Raw genomic sequence first — 16,125 nt, 5'->3', positions numbered from 1 at the left:
ATGAAGTAAAGAAAATGAATTTTTGTTGAAGGGATGGCCTTGCTGCTGATGGTTGCTTAAGTTATCTGAACTTGTTTGAAACCAAAGAAGAATTTACATATTTTGTTTAGAAAATGAGCTCTCAAAACAATAAGCCCTACAAAAGGGGATCATAGATTTACTGAACAGAGACTATACGCATGCTAAATGTCCAGGGTTTTTTCCTCTCTTAAATAACCTGACCCCAGGAAAAATGCTAAGGGGCTCCCCAGAGTCACTGGCTTAAGCTGGGCCTGGCCCCACAGGAAGTATACAAGTATCATGCAGGTGATCAGCAGCAGTGTCTTTTTAGATGTTCAACTCAGAAAACCAGGAGTCAAATATGATGCCTTTCTCACCCCTCACATTCAATCAGCCATCACATCTATTAATTCTGCTTCTTCAGTGACTGTGGAATTCCTCCACTTCCCTCTGTTCTCAGTGGTACCATGCTGATCCAGTCAACTACCATTTCATGATGAACTGTATGATGGTTTCCCTGCCTCCAGTCTCCCCACTTCATGTAATCTAATCTTCATTGCAGCAGGACTTTCTAAAAATTCAACCTTGGTTTCAAACTCTCCAATGACTCCTTGTCATCTTTATAATGTATTAAATAGTTCAAATTCTTTAACATGGTTTTTAAGACCCTACAAAGGCAGACTCCTGATTGCTCCCTCCTGCCTCATCCCACAACCCCTCCCCTATCCAACTCTGCCCTCCAGCCTTTTATTTTTATTCATTCATTCATTTGTTTAGAGACAGGGTCTTGCTTTGACACCTAGGCTGGAATACAGTGGTGCGATCATGGCTCACTGCAGCCTCGAACTCTTGGGCTCAAGTGATCCTCCTGCCTCAGCCCCCTGAGTAGCAAAGACTACAGGCACATGCCACCAAGCCCAGCTAATCTTAAAAAAATTTTTTTGTAGAGATAGTGTCTCGCTGTGTTGTCAAGGCTAACCTCAAACTCCGGCCCTCAAACAATTCTCCTGCCTCCGTCCCCCAAAGTATTGGGATTACAGGCATAACACTCTCAAACTGTTGGGATTACACACTCAATGGTTCCAACCTTTTAGTTCATCATTTATTCCATGTTCTTTCCCTTGATGAAGAGCGCTTTTTCCCTGCTCCCAAATTTACCTATCTGATCCTGTCCGGTTCTTACTGATGCTTCCAGTCCAGCTTAAATATGGGTTTTCCTACAAATTTTCACTGCTCAGCCTAGTGATGCTCTTGTTTGAAACATGACAATCTCTGTATTCACACAGTCAAGTATTTTTCTGTACTAGGTGCTACATTTTCCTTAAGAAGGGAGGGAAGAAGCACAGTCAAGCAGTCAGGCTTTCCTGAGTTCAAATCTTGAGCCTAGGCAAGGCATTTAACCTCTTTAAGTTTCATTTCTTTATCTTTACAATAAGCCTTAGTGGTAGTACCTAAGTCATAGGGCTTTCACAAAGACCAGAGAGATGGGCTGTGCAAAGTGCCAGCTAATGGCCTATACTCAGCAAATGTCAGCTACCATTATTATGTCCATTAGACCGACAGGTCCGCCGTCAACTGACAGCCTAGGAGAGCTGCTCTACAAATGCCTGCTGGATATTGTAACCTCTGATTCACAGGAAATTTTGGAGCGTCCAAGGGCTTAGTTCTTTAATGTCTTATATCTTCCTTCATATTCTCTCTCTAGCTCTTCTCATTCAAACGCATGCCTCAATAAACTCTGTATGCTGATGGCTCACAAATGCATACACCAACCCAGAACCCTCCCCTGAATTCCAGACCCTCTATCTTATCAAACTTAACATGTGCAGACAAGCTCCTCAGACAGTCCCTGAATCCACTCCTTCTGTCCCCACCTCAGTTCGTGGTGGCACCATTCTCTCCTTGCTTAGGTCAGAAAGTCCAGTTTTTGAGTCATCGTTTTGGCTAAAATAAATGACTTATGGTAATCTGGAATTCTGTTTCATACTATCAAGTGTTTTAAACCTTTAACATATTTCACAGGCTTCCCCAAATGAAACTTCAGTTTCAAGGTTGTCTTTTCCAACCCCTAACTTTTGGGTGCTACAGAGGGCCCCTGGAGCATCCAAAAGAAAGGTAAGCAGGATTATTTGACATGTTTAGTTACCTGACCCCTCCTTTCAGTGAGTTCTGTTAGTCAACATTCCACATATATCCCAGTTTCTACCCCTCCTCTTGGCTGCCCTGCTGCCACAGGCCCAGCCAACTTCAGTTATCAGCACAGCCTCCTCCCAGGCCTGTCTGCCACTGCTCTCACCCCACCCCTCCACCATGTCAGTCTGTAGTCAAGAGGGAAACCAGTGGTGAAGCTGGGCATGGTGGCTCATGCACGTAATCCCAGCACTTTGAGAGGTGGAAGTGGGAGAATCGCTGGAGTTTAGGAGTTCGAGACCAGCCTGGGCAACATAGTAAGACTCCATCTCTACAAAAAAATTTTAAAAATTATCTGGGCATGGTGGCATGCACCTGTAGCCCCAGCTACTTGGGAGGCTGAGGTAGGAGGATTGCTTGAGCCTGGGTGGTCAAGGCTACAGTGAGGCATGATTGTGCTATTGTACTCCAGTCTCAGTGACAGGGTGAGACCCTGTCTCAAAACAAACAAACAAAAAAAAAAAAACAACAAAAAAAAACACAGTAGCAAGCTTATCATAATATAATTGGAACCACGTCACTCCTCTGACCGACCATTAAGTGGTCTTCACCTCACTGGTAAGTCTTACCTTGATGTTTGAGGCCTCAGATGGTGCTCCCCAAACCTCATCTAGTCCAGCCACAGTGGCTCCTCTCTGTCCTCAGAACATGCCAGGGCCTTTGCAGGTCTGGGAAACCTCACACCCAGACATCTCCTTGGTGAACCCCCTCACTTATTACAGGGTTTTACTCCAAAGTCGCTTTCTGGAGCACTTAGTTATCTAATATTTCCACCCCTCCCCAACACTGGGAAGTCCCCTCCTGGCTTTATTATTTCTCCATCCAACCTAGTGTTTGCTGTCTTGTTTACTCTTGGACTTTGATTGCTGCCCGTCTCTTTCACTCAAATGTCAGCTCCTGGTGTAAGCTCCTGAAATAAAAATTCTCCCTTTTATCTCCCCAGCTCTGAGATCAGTGCCTAGCACATAGTAGATCTTAAGAAATATTTGTTGAATGGATGAGTGACACAATATCTTCCTAAAGTTCAGCTAAGAGGAACAGACTATCTCATTCACTCCTTTAGATACTTGCACAGTTTCCATAGAAATTAGGCTAAAATGGAAAGCCTAGGTCTATATGAGAATAATAGTAGTGCTGATCATCTACTGATCCTTTACTGTGTACCTTGAGTGGCACGGAGCATGCAAGTACCACAGTGAGTCATGAGAGGTTAGGAAATGTGCTCCAGATGACACAGCTGGAACATGACTGCACCATTCATGTGGTCCCCAGAATGTTGCTTCACCTGGATCTGCTTTGCACAGAGGTTCATGGGCTGTGGTGAGGGACCATGGAGCAATCAGCCCTGGGAACCCCATCACTTATTTTATTTTATTTATTTATTTTTTAAATAGAGACACTGTCTTACTATGTTGCCCTGGCTGGTCTCAAACTCCTGGGCTCAAGCAGTCCACCCGCCTCGGCCTCCCAAAGTGTTGGAATTACAGGTATGAGCCACTGTACCCAGCCAATCCAAACATTTTGACTCATGTATGGATGCTGTTAAGAAGAAGAAATTTTGTGCTGCTTTTCCTGTTTCCCTGCATCTGAAAATGTAGTTGGCTTTTTGACTTATGTGGCACAGAATTTTGTCAGTAATGAGCATTTATTTCTATTTCACACTAGAAAACTTCAGGATAATGGTATGCCCCACCCCACCCCTATATATATCAGTCTGTGTGGTGTGAAATTAACACATGTTTTCTTTTGACCTTCTCGTGTATTTCTAATTTATGTTTATTTGCAGTATTGTGTGACTCTCGTAAGCTTCTTTAATCTCCTCTGGGAATGAGGCAGGGTGTGAAAATGTTGTGTTCTGTTTTTGTGCCTTGTGTGGTTAACTCTTCCAATCGTCATTTAGGAAGTAGAAGCACAGTTGGAGGAAGTGAGGAAGAAATCAGAAAAGGAGATAAAGCAGCTGGAAGAAGAGAAAGCCGCCCTCAATGTGAAGCTCCAGAATTCTCTGCTCGAGGTGAGCCCAGAACAAAAGCAAGACTTGGGATGCTGTTTCTGGTTCCTGGGAGCTTCTGCCTAACTGAAAAGCCAGGAATCTTGGAAGATAGAAAAGGACGCTCAGCCAGATAGGAAGGCTGTCTCAGAGGGCATGCATTTAGCTGCAAGTAACAGACAGCCAAATTAGGGAGGCTTAAACAAACAGGTCTTTAATGTCTCAAATAAGAGAAGGACACAGGAGGCCGCTGGAGTTGGTTCTGTGGCTGCATGAAGGCACAAGTGGGGAACATGCAGTTCCTCTGCCTTTCCTTCCCCATGGCTATATTCACCTCTTTGCGGGCTCTTAGTACTTTTGGCATTCTAGGCCCTTCCTTTATTAAAAAATATTAAGGCCGGGCACAGCAGCTCATGCCTATAATCCCAGCACTTTGGGAGGCCAAGGTAGGCAGATCACCTGAGGTCAGGAGTTCGAGAACAGCCTGACCAACATGATGAAAGCCCATCTCTAATAAAAATACAAAATTAGCTGGGCGTGGTGGTGTACACCTGTAATCCCAGCTACTTGGGAGGCTGAGGCAGGAGAATTGCTTAAACCTGGGAGGCAGGGGTTGCAGTGAGCTGAGATCACTCCATTGCACTCCAGCCTGGGCAACAAGCACAAAACTCTGCCTCAAAAAAAAAATTAGAAATTTATATTGTATGACTGCACTGGTAAAAAGATGAATATCATCCAGACTGTACTTTTTTTCTGATTTTAAAAGAAATGAAAACATTTTTGTGGGCCCCTGAAAGTATGAAAGAACTAGTGAAAAAGGCTGGAAATGGAATCCCAAGGGCATTTCTGAGCCTGCTTAACCAAGAAATGTCGACAAGTTTCCTTCCTTCCCCTGTCCTCCCTCAAACCTTCCAGATGAGACCTGTGTCTCCCATCTGCCTCAGGAACCCATGAAACTGGCTTCTGAACCCTGGCTGTACATCACAACCTCTGGGGAATTTTTAAGAACACAGAGGCCATGTGTAAAGCAGTATCGATTGTTTAGGAATATCCAAGAGGTCAGTCTAAACAAAGCATGAGGATGACAGAATCAAATTGGACCAGTGGTTATCTCTAGAAGGGAGAGAGTATAAGGGGCTGCAGCTGTATTTGTGACGTGTTATTTCTTTAGCTGACTGATAAGTACATGGGTGTTATGTTTTCTCTAACTCCCTCTATGTCTAAAATTATTATTTTAAAAAAAAAATGATGAGGCCGGGCGCGATGGCTTATGCCTATAATCCCAGCACTTTGGGAGGGCAAGTCAGGTGGATCACCTGAGGTTGGGAGTTGAAGACCAGCCTGACAAACATGCAGAAACTCTCGTCTCTACTAAAAATACAAAATTAGCCAGGCATGGTGGCACATGCCTATAATCCCTGCTACTTGGGAGGCTGAGGCAGGAGAATCACTTGAACCCAGGAGGCAGAGGTTGCGGTGTGCCAGGATCACACCATTGCATTCCAACCTGGGCAACAAGAGCAAAACCCTGTCTCAAAAATAAATAAATAAATAAAACATGAGCATTTTGTTTCTTAGACTTGATATATCGGGTCTAAAGGTGGGTCTTGGTGAAAAGTTCTAGGATAGAGGCTTCTGTTTTAGTCCAGACAAAGGTGGGGCTGCATAGCAAAGAAGCCTGTTTCTCTCTCCTTCCTCCTTTCTTCCCTGCCATCCTCCCTTCCTTCCTCCTTTCCCTCACTCCCTCCTCCTTCACTTCTCCCTCCCTTGCCGTGTTGAAGATACACTGCCAGTCTTCATGCTGTACCTGGACAACTGCTCGCTGCAGAGCTTAAGGTGGCCTCATGTACATGTGTGAGACCAGCCCAATTATTCTTTTGAATAACAAGTCAAGGAAGCCTGAGCCCTGACCTATTTCTGTGAATGTGCCTTAGAGCTTTTTAAAAAAATTTTTAAAAAACAAAAGCAAAAACAATGGCTAGCTTTGTGGAGCACTCGCTCCAGTCAAGACACTATCTAAGAAGCTTACATTTACTATTTTAATACTCACAACCACTTTACCATGTAGTTGCTATTATCATCTCTATTTACAAATGAGACAACTGAGGCAGAGAGATGGTAAATTACTTTCCCAAAGTTGCATAGCTAACAAGTAGCAGATCTGAGATTCAAACCCGGGTAACGTGGCTCTGATGACCTCGCCGTTAACTGCTAAGCTAATGCTGCCTCTAGCATGGTATGTTGCTTCTTTGATTACTAAGGGTCACTCAGGACCTAAATGTTTACAGATAGCAAGTCATGACCAAGAGGCTGACCATTGACAAAAGCCCTAGGTCTTACTCTCCATCTTTGACACCTCCCCCTTAAATGGTGCTACAGTCTGTCCCCCTCTTACCAAAGCTAGAAATGGAAGTGTCATCCTTGATCACAATCACTCCCAGCTCTCCCATCCTCACCCCTAGTCTCCATCTTCTCCCATCATCACACTCAATCCTTGTCAAGTCCTGTGGGTCCTATGCCGTAAGCCTTTCTGTTCCCCCTCTTCCCTCCATACCTATGCCTTGAACAAGATCCTTGGAATGGCTTGCCTAGACTCTTTCCCCACTTGTGGATGTTACATAAACAATTGTACAGGCCCCTCTGAATATTTTGTAAACCTTAGCAAGATGCAGTTTACGCATAGTTTCATAATCTTGAAATATCTCTTCCTCTAATATTCCTTATGTAAAGCCTGGAGGACGTTCTCATAGCCTTGCTGCTCCCCTGCAATGTTGCTGGAGTCTTGCAAGAGCATTGTCATGGATCTTTCTGCCTCCACATTCTCCCGAGGCCAGCTACTTCCAGAACTCATGATCTAAAATCCAAATCTGCTCAAAGCCCCAGTCTTCCCTCTCTAAAATCTTTAATCCCCATGTTCTTCACAATTTGGACCCAACCTAACTTGCTGCCCAACCTAACTGTCCTCCAAGGCTCTGCTGCCTCTGTCCAGTCCTTCACTCCAGTCCCTCCAACATGGAACCTTTCTTCAGTTTTCACATCTGTCCCACCTGCCCTCTCTATTGCACCTGCTGTTCCTGCTGTCCAGAATGCGCTATCCTGCCTTCAACATTCACTAACTCCTATTCATCCTTCAGTGCCCTTAAGCTGCTTGAATGCCCCTGGGCAGAGTTTATTGCTGTAAATTTCTTTTTTTGAGATGGAGTCTTCCTCTGTCACCCAGGCTGGAGTGCATTGGCAAAATCTTTGTTCACTACAATCTCTGCCACCCAGGTTATAGCAATTCTTCTGCTTCAGCCTCCCAAGTAGCTGGGATTACAGGTATGCGCCACCATGCCTGGCTAATTGTGTATATTTTTAGTAGAGATGGGGTTTCACCATGTTAGCCAGACTGGTCTCAAACTCCTGACCTCAGGTGATCCGCCCACCTTGGCTTCGCGAAGTGCTGGGATTACAGGCATGAGCTACTGTGCCTGGCCCTATTGCTGTAAATTCTGTGTAGTAGTACCCACCTCATAATAGCTGTTTTGAGGATTAAAAGAGTTAATACTGTAAAAGGCTTAGGTTCCTGGCTGGGCATAGTGGTTTACCCCTGTAATCACAGTACTTGGTGAGGCTGAGGTGGGAGGATCTCTTCAGTCTAGGAGTTCGAGACCAGCCTGGGCAACATAGCAAGATCCTGTCTCAATTTTTTAAAAAAGAAAATCATTTAAAAAGAAAAAAGGCTTAGATTCCTGGGTGGCATAGAGCAAATGCACCATTAAGGAAGTACTCTTATTATTTTGTACGAATCTCTACCAGATGTCATTGTGGTTATAAACATAGGTCTATCTCCCTCATAAAATGATGGCTCCTTAAAGGCAGGGACCATGTTTTATGATTTTACCGTCTTGCTCTCACTCCATCCCTTCCCCAACCCTCCTTGTACCTAGCATGGTGCCTAACTAGTATTAAGTTTTCTAGAAAAATTTGAGCAAAGTCTAAGTGTTCTTGATGGGTTTTGGCTTCATTCTCCTCAAAGTCTAGGGGACAGCAGTCTGTTTAATTCACATATTCCAATTAGTTGGCTAATCATCGTCATCATAACTAAGGCCTTACACTTTTAGAGCACCACCCACCCACTCTTCTCTCATTTTATCTATATGATTCTTAAATGTTTTATATTTTCTTTACCAATTAACTTTTTTGTTGTTATTTTCAAAAGACATTGAGTGGCCTTCTGGGAATGGTATGAAAGCCACCCTACAGATCTAGTATGGAAAAATGTATGTAAATAATTTAAAGGAAAATGTGGAATACTGGAAACCTTCTGGGCACATTTTCTTCTGGAAAGACTAAGCAACTAGCTCATTAAGAATGGCATTTCTAGGCATGGTGCAGTTGTTCACACCTGTAATCCCAGCACTTTGGGATGCCGAGGTGGGTGGAGTTTGAGACCAGCCTGGCCAATATGGTGAAACCCAGTCTTTAGTAAAAATACAAAAGTTTAGCCAGCATGGTGGTGTGCATCTGTAGTCCCAGCTACTCGGGAGGCTGATGCAGGAGAATTGCTTGATCCCGGAAGGCAGAGGTTGCAGTGAGCCGAGATCATGCCACTGCACTCCAGCCTGGCGACAGAGCAAGACTCCAGCTCAAAAAAAAAAAAAAAAAAAAAAAGAATAGAAAGAAAGAAATGGAATTTCTAGAAGTGTATGCAGAATTTGTCTAATAGGACACTTTCCTCAGAACAGACTGACCCAGGAGAATTGATTCCCAGAAGAATGACTGTATCATGGAGGCAGAACTTGGTTTCATTGCATGGTGTTTCTAATCTTCTGTTCTAGGTTTTGAGGCTGGAAGAATTTATCCAACAAAATAAGGCGCGCCCCACAAAGGCTGAGGAGAGGCCCCAGGAATTAGGCTGCCAGCGCTGCAGCATTCTGGAGACACAGGTAACATCCAGCTTTGTCAGCTTTAATTAAAGATCTTTCTCTTCTCCGTCTCAGCCTCTCGGTGTCCCCAGTGACACATGCTGATGTTAATGGGCTTTTTTACATTTCCACTCGGCACTGCCAAAATGCCTGGGGAAAAAAAAAATCACCACAAATCCATTCACAGAAACCACAAAGGAAACAGAGTTCTGACTAATTATCGCGTGGTTTGAAAAAGAATAAGCCTGTCAGATAAGTCTCCACTCTCTCTCTGAGAGCAGCCTGCCTGGCGGATAAAGGACGCACTCAACTAGAGCAAGGCCTTTCATTCTTCCCAGCACTAACCTCAGCAGTAGTCATAAAAGCCCCTCTTTCCCCCGCTGACCCCTCCACAGCCGTGATCTCATTTGCTCTCACAACAACCCTTGTCCGTGAAGCTGCCCTTTCAGGGACGCTGCTTGAGGGTAGAAATTGGTTCCTGTTTGTCTCCCTGTCTGGCTCATGGTGGGTTGTATTGTTCTCCAGGACTGCCATAATGAATTACCACATACTTGGTGGCTTCAGCCATGGAAATTTACTCAGTCACAGTTCTGGAGGCCAGAAGTCTGAAATCAAGGTGTTGGGAGGGTTGGTTTATTTTGGAGGCTGCGGGAGAGAACCTGGTCTGTGCCTCTCCCCTCGCCTCTGGTGGTTGCTGGGCAATCCTTGTGTTCCTTGGCCAAGTCTTCCTTGTAGACGCGTCACTCCGATCTCTGCCTCTGTCATCACATGGCCTCCTTCCACGTGTGTCTGAGTCTTTGTGTCTTCACATAGCCTTCTTATAAAGACACCTGTCATTGGATTTAGGGCCCACTCTGCTGCTGTAGTATGACCTCTTCGTAACTAATTGCATCTGCAAAGATCCGATTTCCAAATAAGGTCACATTCATAGGTACTGGGGCTTAAGACTTCAGCATATCCTCTTAGGGACACAGCCTAACCCACAAGATAGGCACTCAGTGAACATTTGTTGCACCATGGCAGGAATATAAATAATCCCTGTGAAGTGGGCGCTTGAGTACCCTGGCTTGAATAACCCTCTTAATTCCTGTTTCGGCAGGAAGAGAGCCATAAAAACCCCACGGCCTTCAATTTCACTTATTTGACTGCTGCCTGCAAATTTCAGGCTATTTCAAAGTCCAGGTGGGAAAACACTACATGGGTGACTATGAATCTTACCACATCCCTCTCACCAGTCTCTTGTACATGAGTGTCCTCAGGAACGGCAGTTTCTCTCCCATGACATCCACCTTCCAGGGCTCAGGCCCTGGTCCTGCCAACAGCCCCCATGGCATACTCTGGTGGAATAACCCATATTCAACCACATATTCGCCAGGGTAAAAATGAGCCAAAATCTAGTGACTGTGGATTTAAATAATAATCAGCCTTTGTATGTGTACTGTAGGTCAGTCGTAGAGCACTGTTCTCATCTTTGACTTCTTTGGAGTTTTTGTGTTTTTGAGACGGGTTCTTGCTCTGTTGCCCAGGCTGCAGTACAGTGGTGCAATCACAGCTCACTGCAGCCTCGACCTCCTGGGCTCGAATGATCCTCCCACCTCAACCTCCCGAGTAGCTGGGACCTCATGTGCACACCACCACACCAGGATAATTTTTGTATTTTTAGTAGAGATGGTGTTTCATGATGTTGGCCAGGCTGGTCTTGAACTCCTGACCTCAGGTGATCCTCCCACCTTGGCCTCCCAAAGTGCTGGGATTCCAGGCATGAGCCAGCATGCTCAGCTTCACTGGAATTTTGCAACAACACTGTAAGGCACCCATTTTACAGAAAAGAAAACAGAAGGTGAGGGCAGGTGACCTTCCCACAGTCACAGGCAGATAAATAGCCAAGATAGGACGGAACCACTGGCCCTGATCCCCTCCTCTCACCATGAGAGCAGCACATACCCAAGATGCCTTCCAGATGAAACAGGCTCCAACTGTCACTGGGTTAAGGGGAGCAGCCAGGGCTCCCTGGGTTCCCTCCTTCCTCCTCTGACACCCAGATTAGGGGAGAATCCTTCAGCAGCCCTGTTGCCCCTGTGTAGGCTGGGAGGAGAAGCCCAAGGGAGCAGAGGCACCCTCACCCACAGGACTTGCCCCTTCCTGATCTGAGGCTGCCCCCCTCCTTTTGGAAGATTTCTGCCTGAGGAATGTGCGGATATTTTTATTCTCCCTTAGTTTCTCAAGAACCTGTCTCATGAGCTAGCATTCCAGAGAACTTTTGGCCCCAGGGACAGCTGAACCTTTCTTTCACCAGCACCCTGTGGGTTTCCCAGAAAGGTCGTCCTAAGATATTCAAGTATTTTTCAGCTCCTCAAAGTGACCGTGGCAGGGAGATGGACCGCAGTTGGCTGGTATCCTTCTTGATGAGATTAAATCTGAAATAAGGTTGGTAAGCTGGAGACTGAATAAAAAATGCAGTTCAGGAGGATTGTACAGCAGGCTGTATTTTAGGAGGGAACATAAACACGTAGAAGCTATAGGTGTGTCCCAGGGCTGATGACCCAAGTCTACCAGTCATGGTCATGATGTCGGTGAGCCAGTGCTATCACCACAGCTCAGCTTCAGCACGTGACTTTGGGGCTACATAATTCTTTGTTATGGCGGGTTGTGGGGAGCTGTGCTGTGTGTGGCAGGATGTATAGCAGCATCCCTGGGCTTTACCTGCTACATGCCAGTAGTACCCCTCCAACCAAAAATGTCTTCTGGGGCAAAATTATCCCCAGTTGAGAACCACTTCTGTAGCTAAAAAAGTAAGTCCTGGAGAAGTCCAGTGTAAGTGCCTGTTGGGAACCATGGGTTTGTCTACCAGGAAACTCCTCAGCCTTCTTAATCTAGAATGTCTTTCAATGAGCTCACTTTCTTTTCTTTTAAGTTCCAGGGTACCTGTGCAGGTTATGCAGGTTTGTTACATCGGTAAACATGTGCCATGGTGGTTTGCTGCACCTGTCAACCCATCACCTAGATATTAAGCCCAGCTTGTATTGGCTCTTATCCCTAATGCTCTCCCCAACCCACTGCCCTCTCCCAACAGGCCCCAGTAAATGTTTTTCCCCTCCCTGTATCCATGTGTTCTCATTGTTTAGCTCCCACTTATAAGTGAGAACATACAGTGTTTGGTTTTCTGTTCCTGCGTTAGTTTGCTGAGGATAATGGCTTCCAGCTTCATCAATGTCGCTGCAAATGACATGATCTCCTTCCTTTTTATGGCTGCATAGTATTCCCTGGTGTATATGTACCACATTTTCTTTATTCAGTCTATTATTGATGAGCATTTGGGTTGATTTCATGTTTTTGCTGTCATGAATAGTGAATGAGCTCAGTTTCTAGAAGGAAGTGCAGATGCCACCTCTATAGAGCTGCAGCAGGAACCTCGACAAATATGTTTCATTTGATTCAACTCAATATGCACGTTATTCATTCATTCTGCAGTCCTGTGTGCAATACCTGGGATGTGCCAGCCTCTGAGCTGGATGCTGGAGGGAGAAGTGTGCATAAACAAATAGCTGGAAAACAACATGGACCCTTAATAATAGCTTCAACATCTGGTGCTGTTTTCTATTAGGCAGGTATTGTTGGTTCTTTCAAATTAAGACCTCTTTTCAAATAAGCAATCCACATATATGGTACAGAACTCAAATGGTATATAAAGGTATACATTGGAAAACATCTTCTTTTTCCTGTTGAGTTCCCTATCCCAGAGAAAACCACTTGTTTATTTTCTCTCTTCTTATATATCCTTGTATAGTGTATATATAGGCACAATTATGGATTTTTTTTCTATAAATGATAGAATACTCTCATGAATTCTGGTTTTGTTTTATTTTCCTGAGACTGGGTCTTGTTCTGTCATCTAGGGTGGAGTGTAGTCCTGGCTCACTGAAATCCTCAATGTCCTGGGCTCATGCAATCTGCCTCAGCCTCCTGAGTGGCTGGGACTACAGGCACCCACCACCATGCCTGGCTAACTTTTGTGTCTCATTGCAATCCTCAGCTCACTGCAATCCTCTGCGTCTTGGGCTCAGGCAATCCTCCCTGCCTCATTGAGTAGCTGGGACTACAGATGCCCACCAACATGCCCAGCTAATTTTTGTATTTTTTGTAGAGACAGGGCTTCATCATGCTGTCCAGGCTGGCCTCAAACTCCTGGGCTCAAGCCATCCACCCACCTCCACTTTCCAAAGTGCTGGGATTATAGATATGAGCCACCGTGCCTAGCCAATTCTGCTTTTCTTAACTTAAATTTCATAGCTTAGAGATTGTAATATATCAGTATACTTCCCTGTCAGCTTCATTAAAAATAAACAACCATCTAGTTCTCCCCTTATACAGAAAAACCATATTATATTGAACCACTCTCTTATGATGGACATTTAGATTGTTTTTGTATTTCTCTATTATAGGTAATACTTCAATGGTTAGCATCATACAGGGATATAATGTAGTATAGCAGTTAAGCAAGCTCAGCCCTGAACCAGACACCTAAGTTCTTACTGGCTGGATAATCTTGGACAAACAATTTAATATCTGTTTGCTTCACCTTTCTCATTTATAAACCAAGGATGATGATAGCCTCTACTCCAGAGTGTCTTTTGAGATCTAAATGAATTCCTGTCTGTCTGGTGTTGGAAACAGCACCTAGTGTGTGCAAATGCTCCCTAGGTGCTAACTTCTGCTCATGTGGAATTTGCTGGGTCCCGTGGCCTGTGGGTGTTTAACTTCGATAGATACCATCACTTGCCCCCAAATGAGGTTGCTCTGCTCCGTGCGCTCACCAGCAGCACGTATGCCTTGCTAACACAGCAAGTTACCAAACTTTCTGACTTTGCCAATCAGAAAAAAAAATGTAATCTAGTTCAAATAGTGTTGGCAAGCCAGCTCTGTGCCAACCTGGTGAGCTGAAGCTCTGCCTAGGTCTAGATGATGTGTGAGCAGCACACTTCAGTACGGCCATACCTGCAACCACACAAGTCGATACAAGGCGGAAGGAAAGCTGGAGAGGTGTGGAGGGGCTTGAACAATCTGATGGCAGATCTGCTGGTGGAAACGGGGGTCAGAACAGGATATTAAATGATAGCTTCCTCAGTGTTGTTCTTGCTGGACTGGGGCTTTAAAATTTAAGTTTGTTCAAGACTCGGGGGTTTGAGGTCAGGGCAGTAGCTGAGCATTTCAGTGAGACAAGAGAAATAAAAACAGGCCAGGCGCAGTAGCTCATGCTAATAATCCCAGCACTTTGGGAGACCGAGGCAAGTGGATTACTTGAGGCCAGGAGTTCAAGACTAGCCTAGGCAACATGACAAAACCTGGTCTCTACTAAAAATACAAAAATTACCTGGGCATGGTGACACATGCCTGTAGTCTCAACTACGTGGGAGACTGAGGCACGAGAATTGCTAGAACCTGTGAGTTGCAGTGAGCCAAGATCATGCCACTGCACTTCAGCCTGGGCAACAGAGCGAGACTCTGTCTCAAAAATAAATAAATAAACAATAAAAAGAAATCTAAAAAGGAGAAAGAGATAAAATAATAATGTCAATTGAGAGCAGGCTTTTCCCTCCATTCCCAGAACATACAGGGAGAGGGCTGCCAAACGTGAGTGTGGTTCTGTCCCCACTAAGCTTAGCTGGGACCTTGCCAAGACTTTAATCCTGGTCTCTCCCTCACAGTCTCCTTGATTCTTGTAGATTCAAAGTTTTACTAATTGGTTTCCAGAAAGCCATTTTAGTCATGGTAACTCTGAAGGAAAGCTTTTTTTCCGGAAGACTCCTTTGGTTCCTGAGTGGTGGAGAAGGGTGGAAATTTTATTCAAGCCCCTGCCTGCTCTCCAGAAGGAAAAGGGAGTTGTTTGTGGTAGCTGCTATTGAAGTCATCTCGTCGCTATAAATATGTCTGCCTACCTTCACTATACTAGCCATGGGGCTGCATGTCCAGGAGAATGAAGCACAGTCTTGGTCCTTGGCAGACTCGTATTCCAAATGAGAGAAATATATACTTCCTTAAATATTAACCTGTTATGATCACTGCTATAATGATGGCAAGAAGATATGTTAATGGCAAGCCCATGTGGGAGAGGAAGCATTTTGTCCAGGAGAGTCCAGGAAACTATTCCAGAAGAATGACATCTGTGGACATCTGTTGACACTGAAATCTGAAAATGACTTCACCAGGAAATGGCATACCATGGGGAAGCAGCCCAAGACAAGCTCCTTGAGGCCCTTTCGGCAGGAGCCAGGGACACTCCAAAGCTCTCCAACCCTGAAAGTGTACCCTGCTCCCTGGAGGCCCTGAGTGGTTTTCTGGGCAGCAGTCACCCCGTGCCATACGTGGCAGACCATGGGAATTCAAGGCGTCAGCTCTCCTGGCCATTGGTAGGAAGATGACCACTAGGCTCTTAAACAACTGTGACATCCTGAGTGTCCCTCAGGCCAATTAGGGGCCAGCACCCTCTGTCTGGTATGAATTGAGGGTCTGGTTCCATCTGACATGGAACAAGGTAGGCTGCCCTTCACTCCACAGAGAGGTTCCTGGCATCGGATGAGATTCTCTAGCGCCTAGGAAGACAGCATAAGGCACCCAGCTCTACCTAAGAGCTGCTTGGGAGCCTCAGACAGATCAGAAACCAGCCCTGAGATCAGTTTCTTCATTACTCATAATGGCAAACCCATAGTACTTCACACAGTCCACAAACAACCCTATGAGACTTCTTATGGAGAAACCAAGGCCCAAAGGGTGGCACCGGGGCCTGTGCTGTAAGCTGCAATACTGTGCTACTTTCTGTTAGTAAAATAGCAAGAATCCCTGCCCTTCAGACTCCCAGGGACTTGTGATAATGAACAGGAGAAAGCATATGAAGGCACTTTTCAAAACTGTTAAAGATTCCGTAAATGTAAGGTGACTTTAGAGTATCTTTTACAGCTCCCTGTAATCATTTCAGCAAAACTCCATTACATTAGGTGTTCTATTTTAAGAGGTACATAATGCTACCTTTTAAAGATTGTCGAA

At 45.0% G+C, this 16,125-nt stretch overlaps 1 protein-coding gene across 6 annotated transcripts in view; it reads left to right on the top strand.

Annotated features, from left to right (window-relative positions):
• The window catches only part of FAM184B (family with sequence similarity 184 member B), a 139,495-nt gene that overhangs the window by 78,293 nt on the left and 45,077 nt on the right, over positions 1-16,125 (top strand). For 3 of the 6 annotated variants that reach the window (XM_032273170.1, XM_032273186.1, XM_032273165.1), the window contains exons 6-8: positions 2,023-2,115; positions 4,091-4,201; positions 8,998-9,105. The exons of 1 other annotated variant lie outside the window; for it this stretch is intronic. In XM_032273170.1, coding sequence (XP_032129061.1) covers positions 2,023-2,115; positions 4,091-4,201; positions 8,998-9,105 — 312 coding nt within the window. The remainder of the gene's footprint in view (positions 1-2,022; positions 2,116-4,090; positions 4,202-8,997; positions 9,106-16,125) is intronic. 2 more of the 6 variants (XM_032273179.1, XM_032273184.1) reach the window with 2 other exon arrangements.

This window comes from Sapajus apella, unplaced genomic scaffold, assembly GCF_009761245.1.
Source record: "Sapajus apella isolate SASKATOON/1434 unplaced genomic scaffold, GSC_monkey_1.0 scaffold5, whole genome shotgun sequence".
NCBI lineage: Eukaryota > Metazoa > Chordata > Mammalia > Primates > Cebidae > Sapajus > Sapajus apella.
Note: the sequence above shows the minus strand (reverse complement) of the source record. Positions and strands in the feature narration are given on the sequence as shown.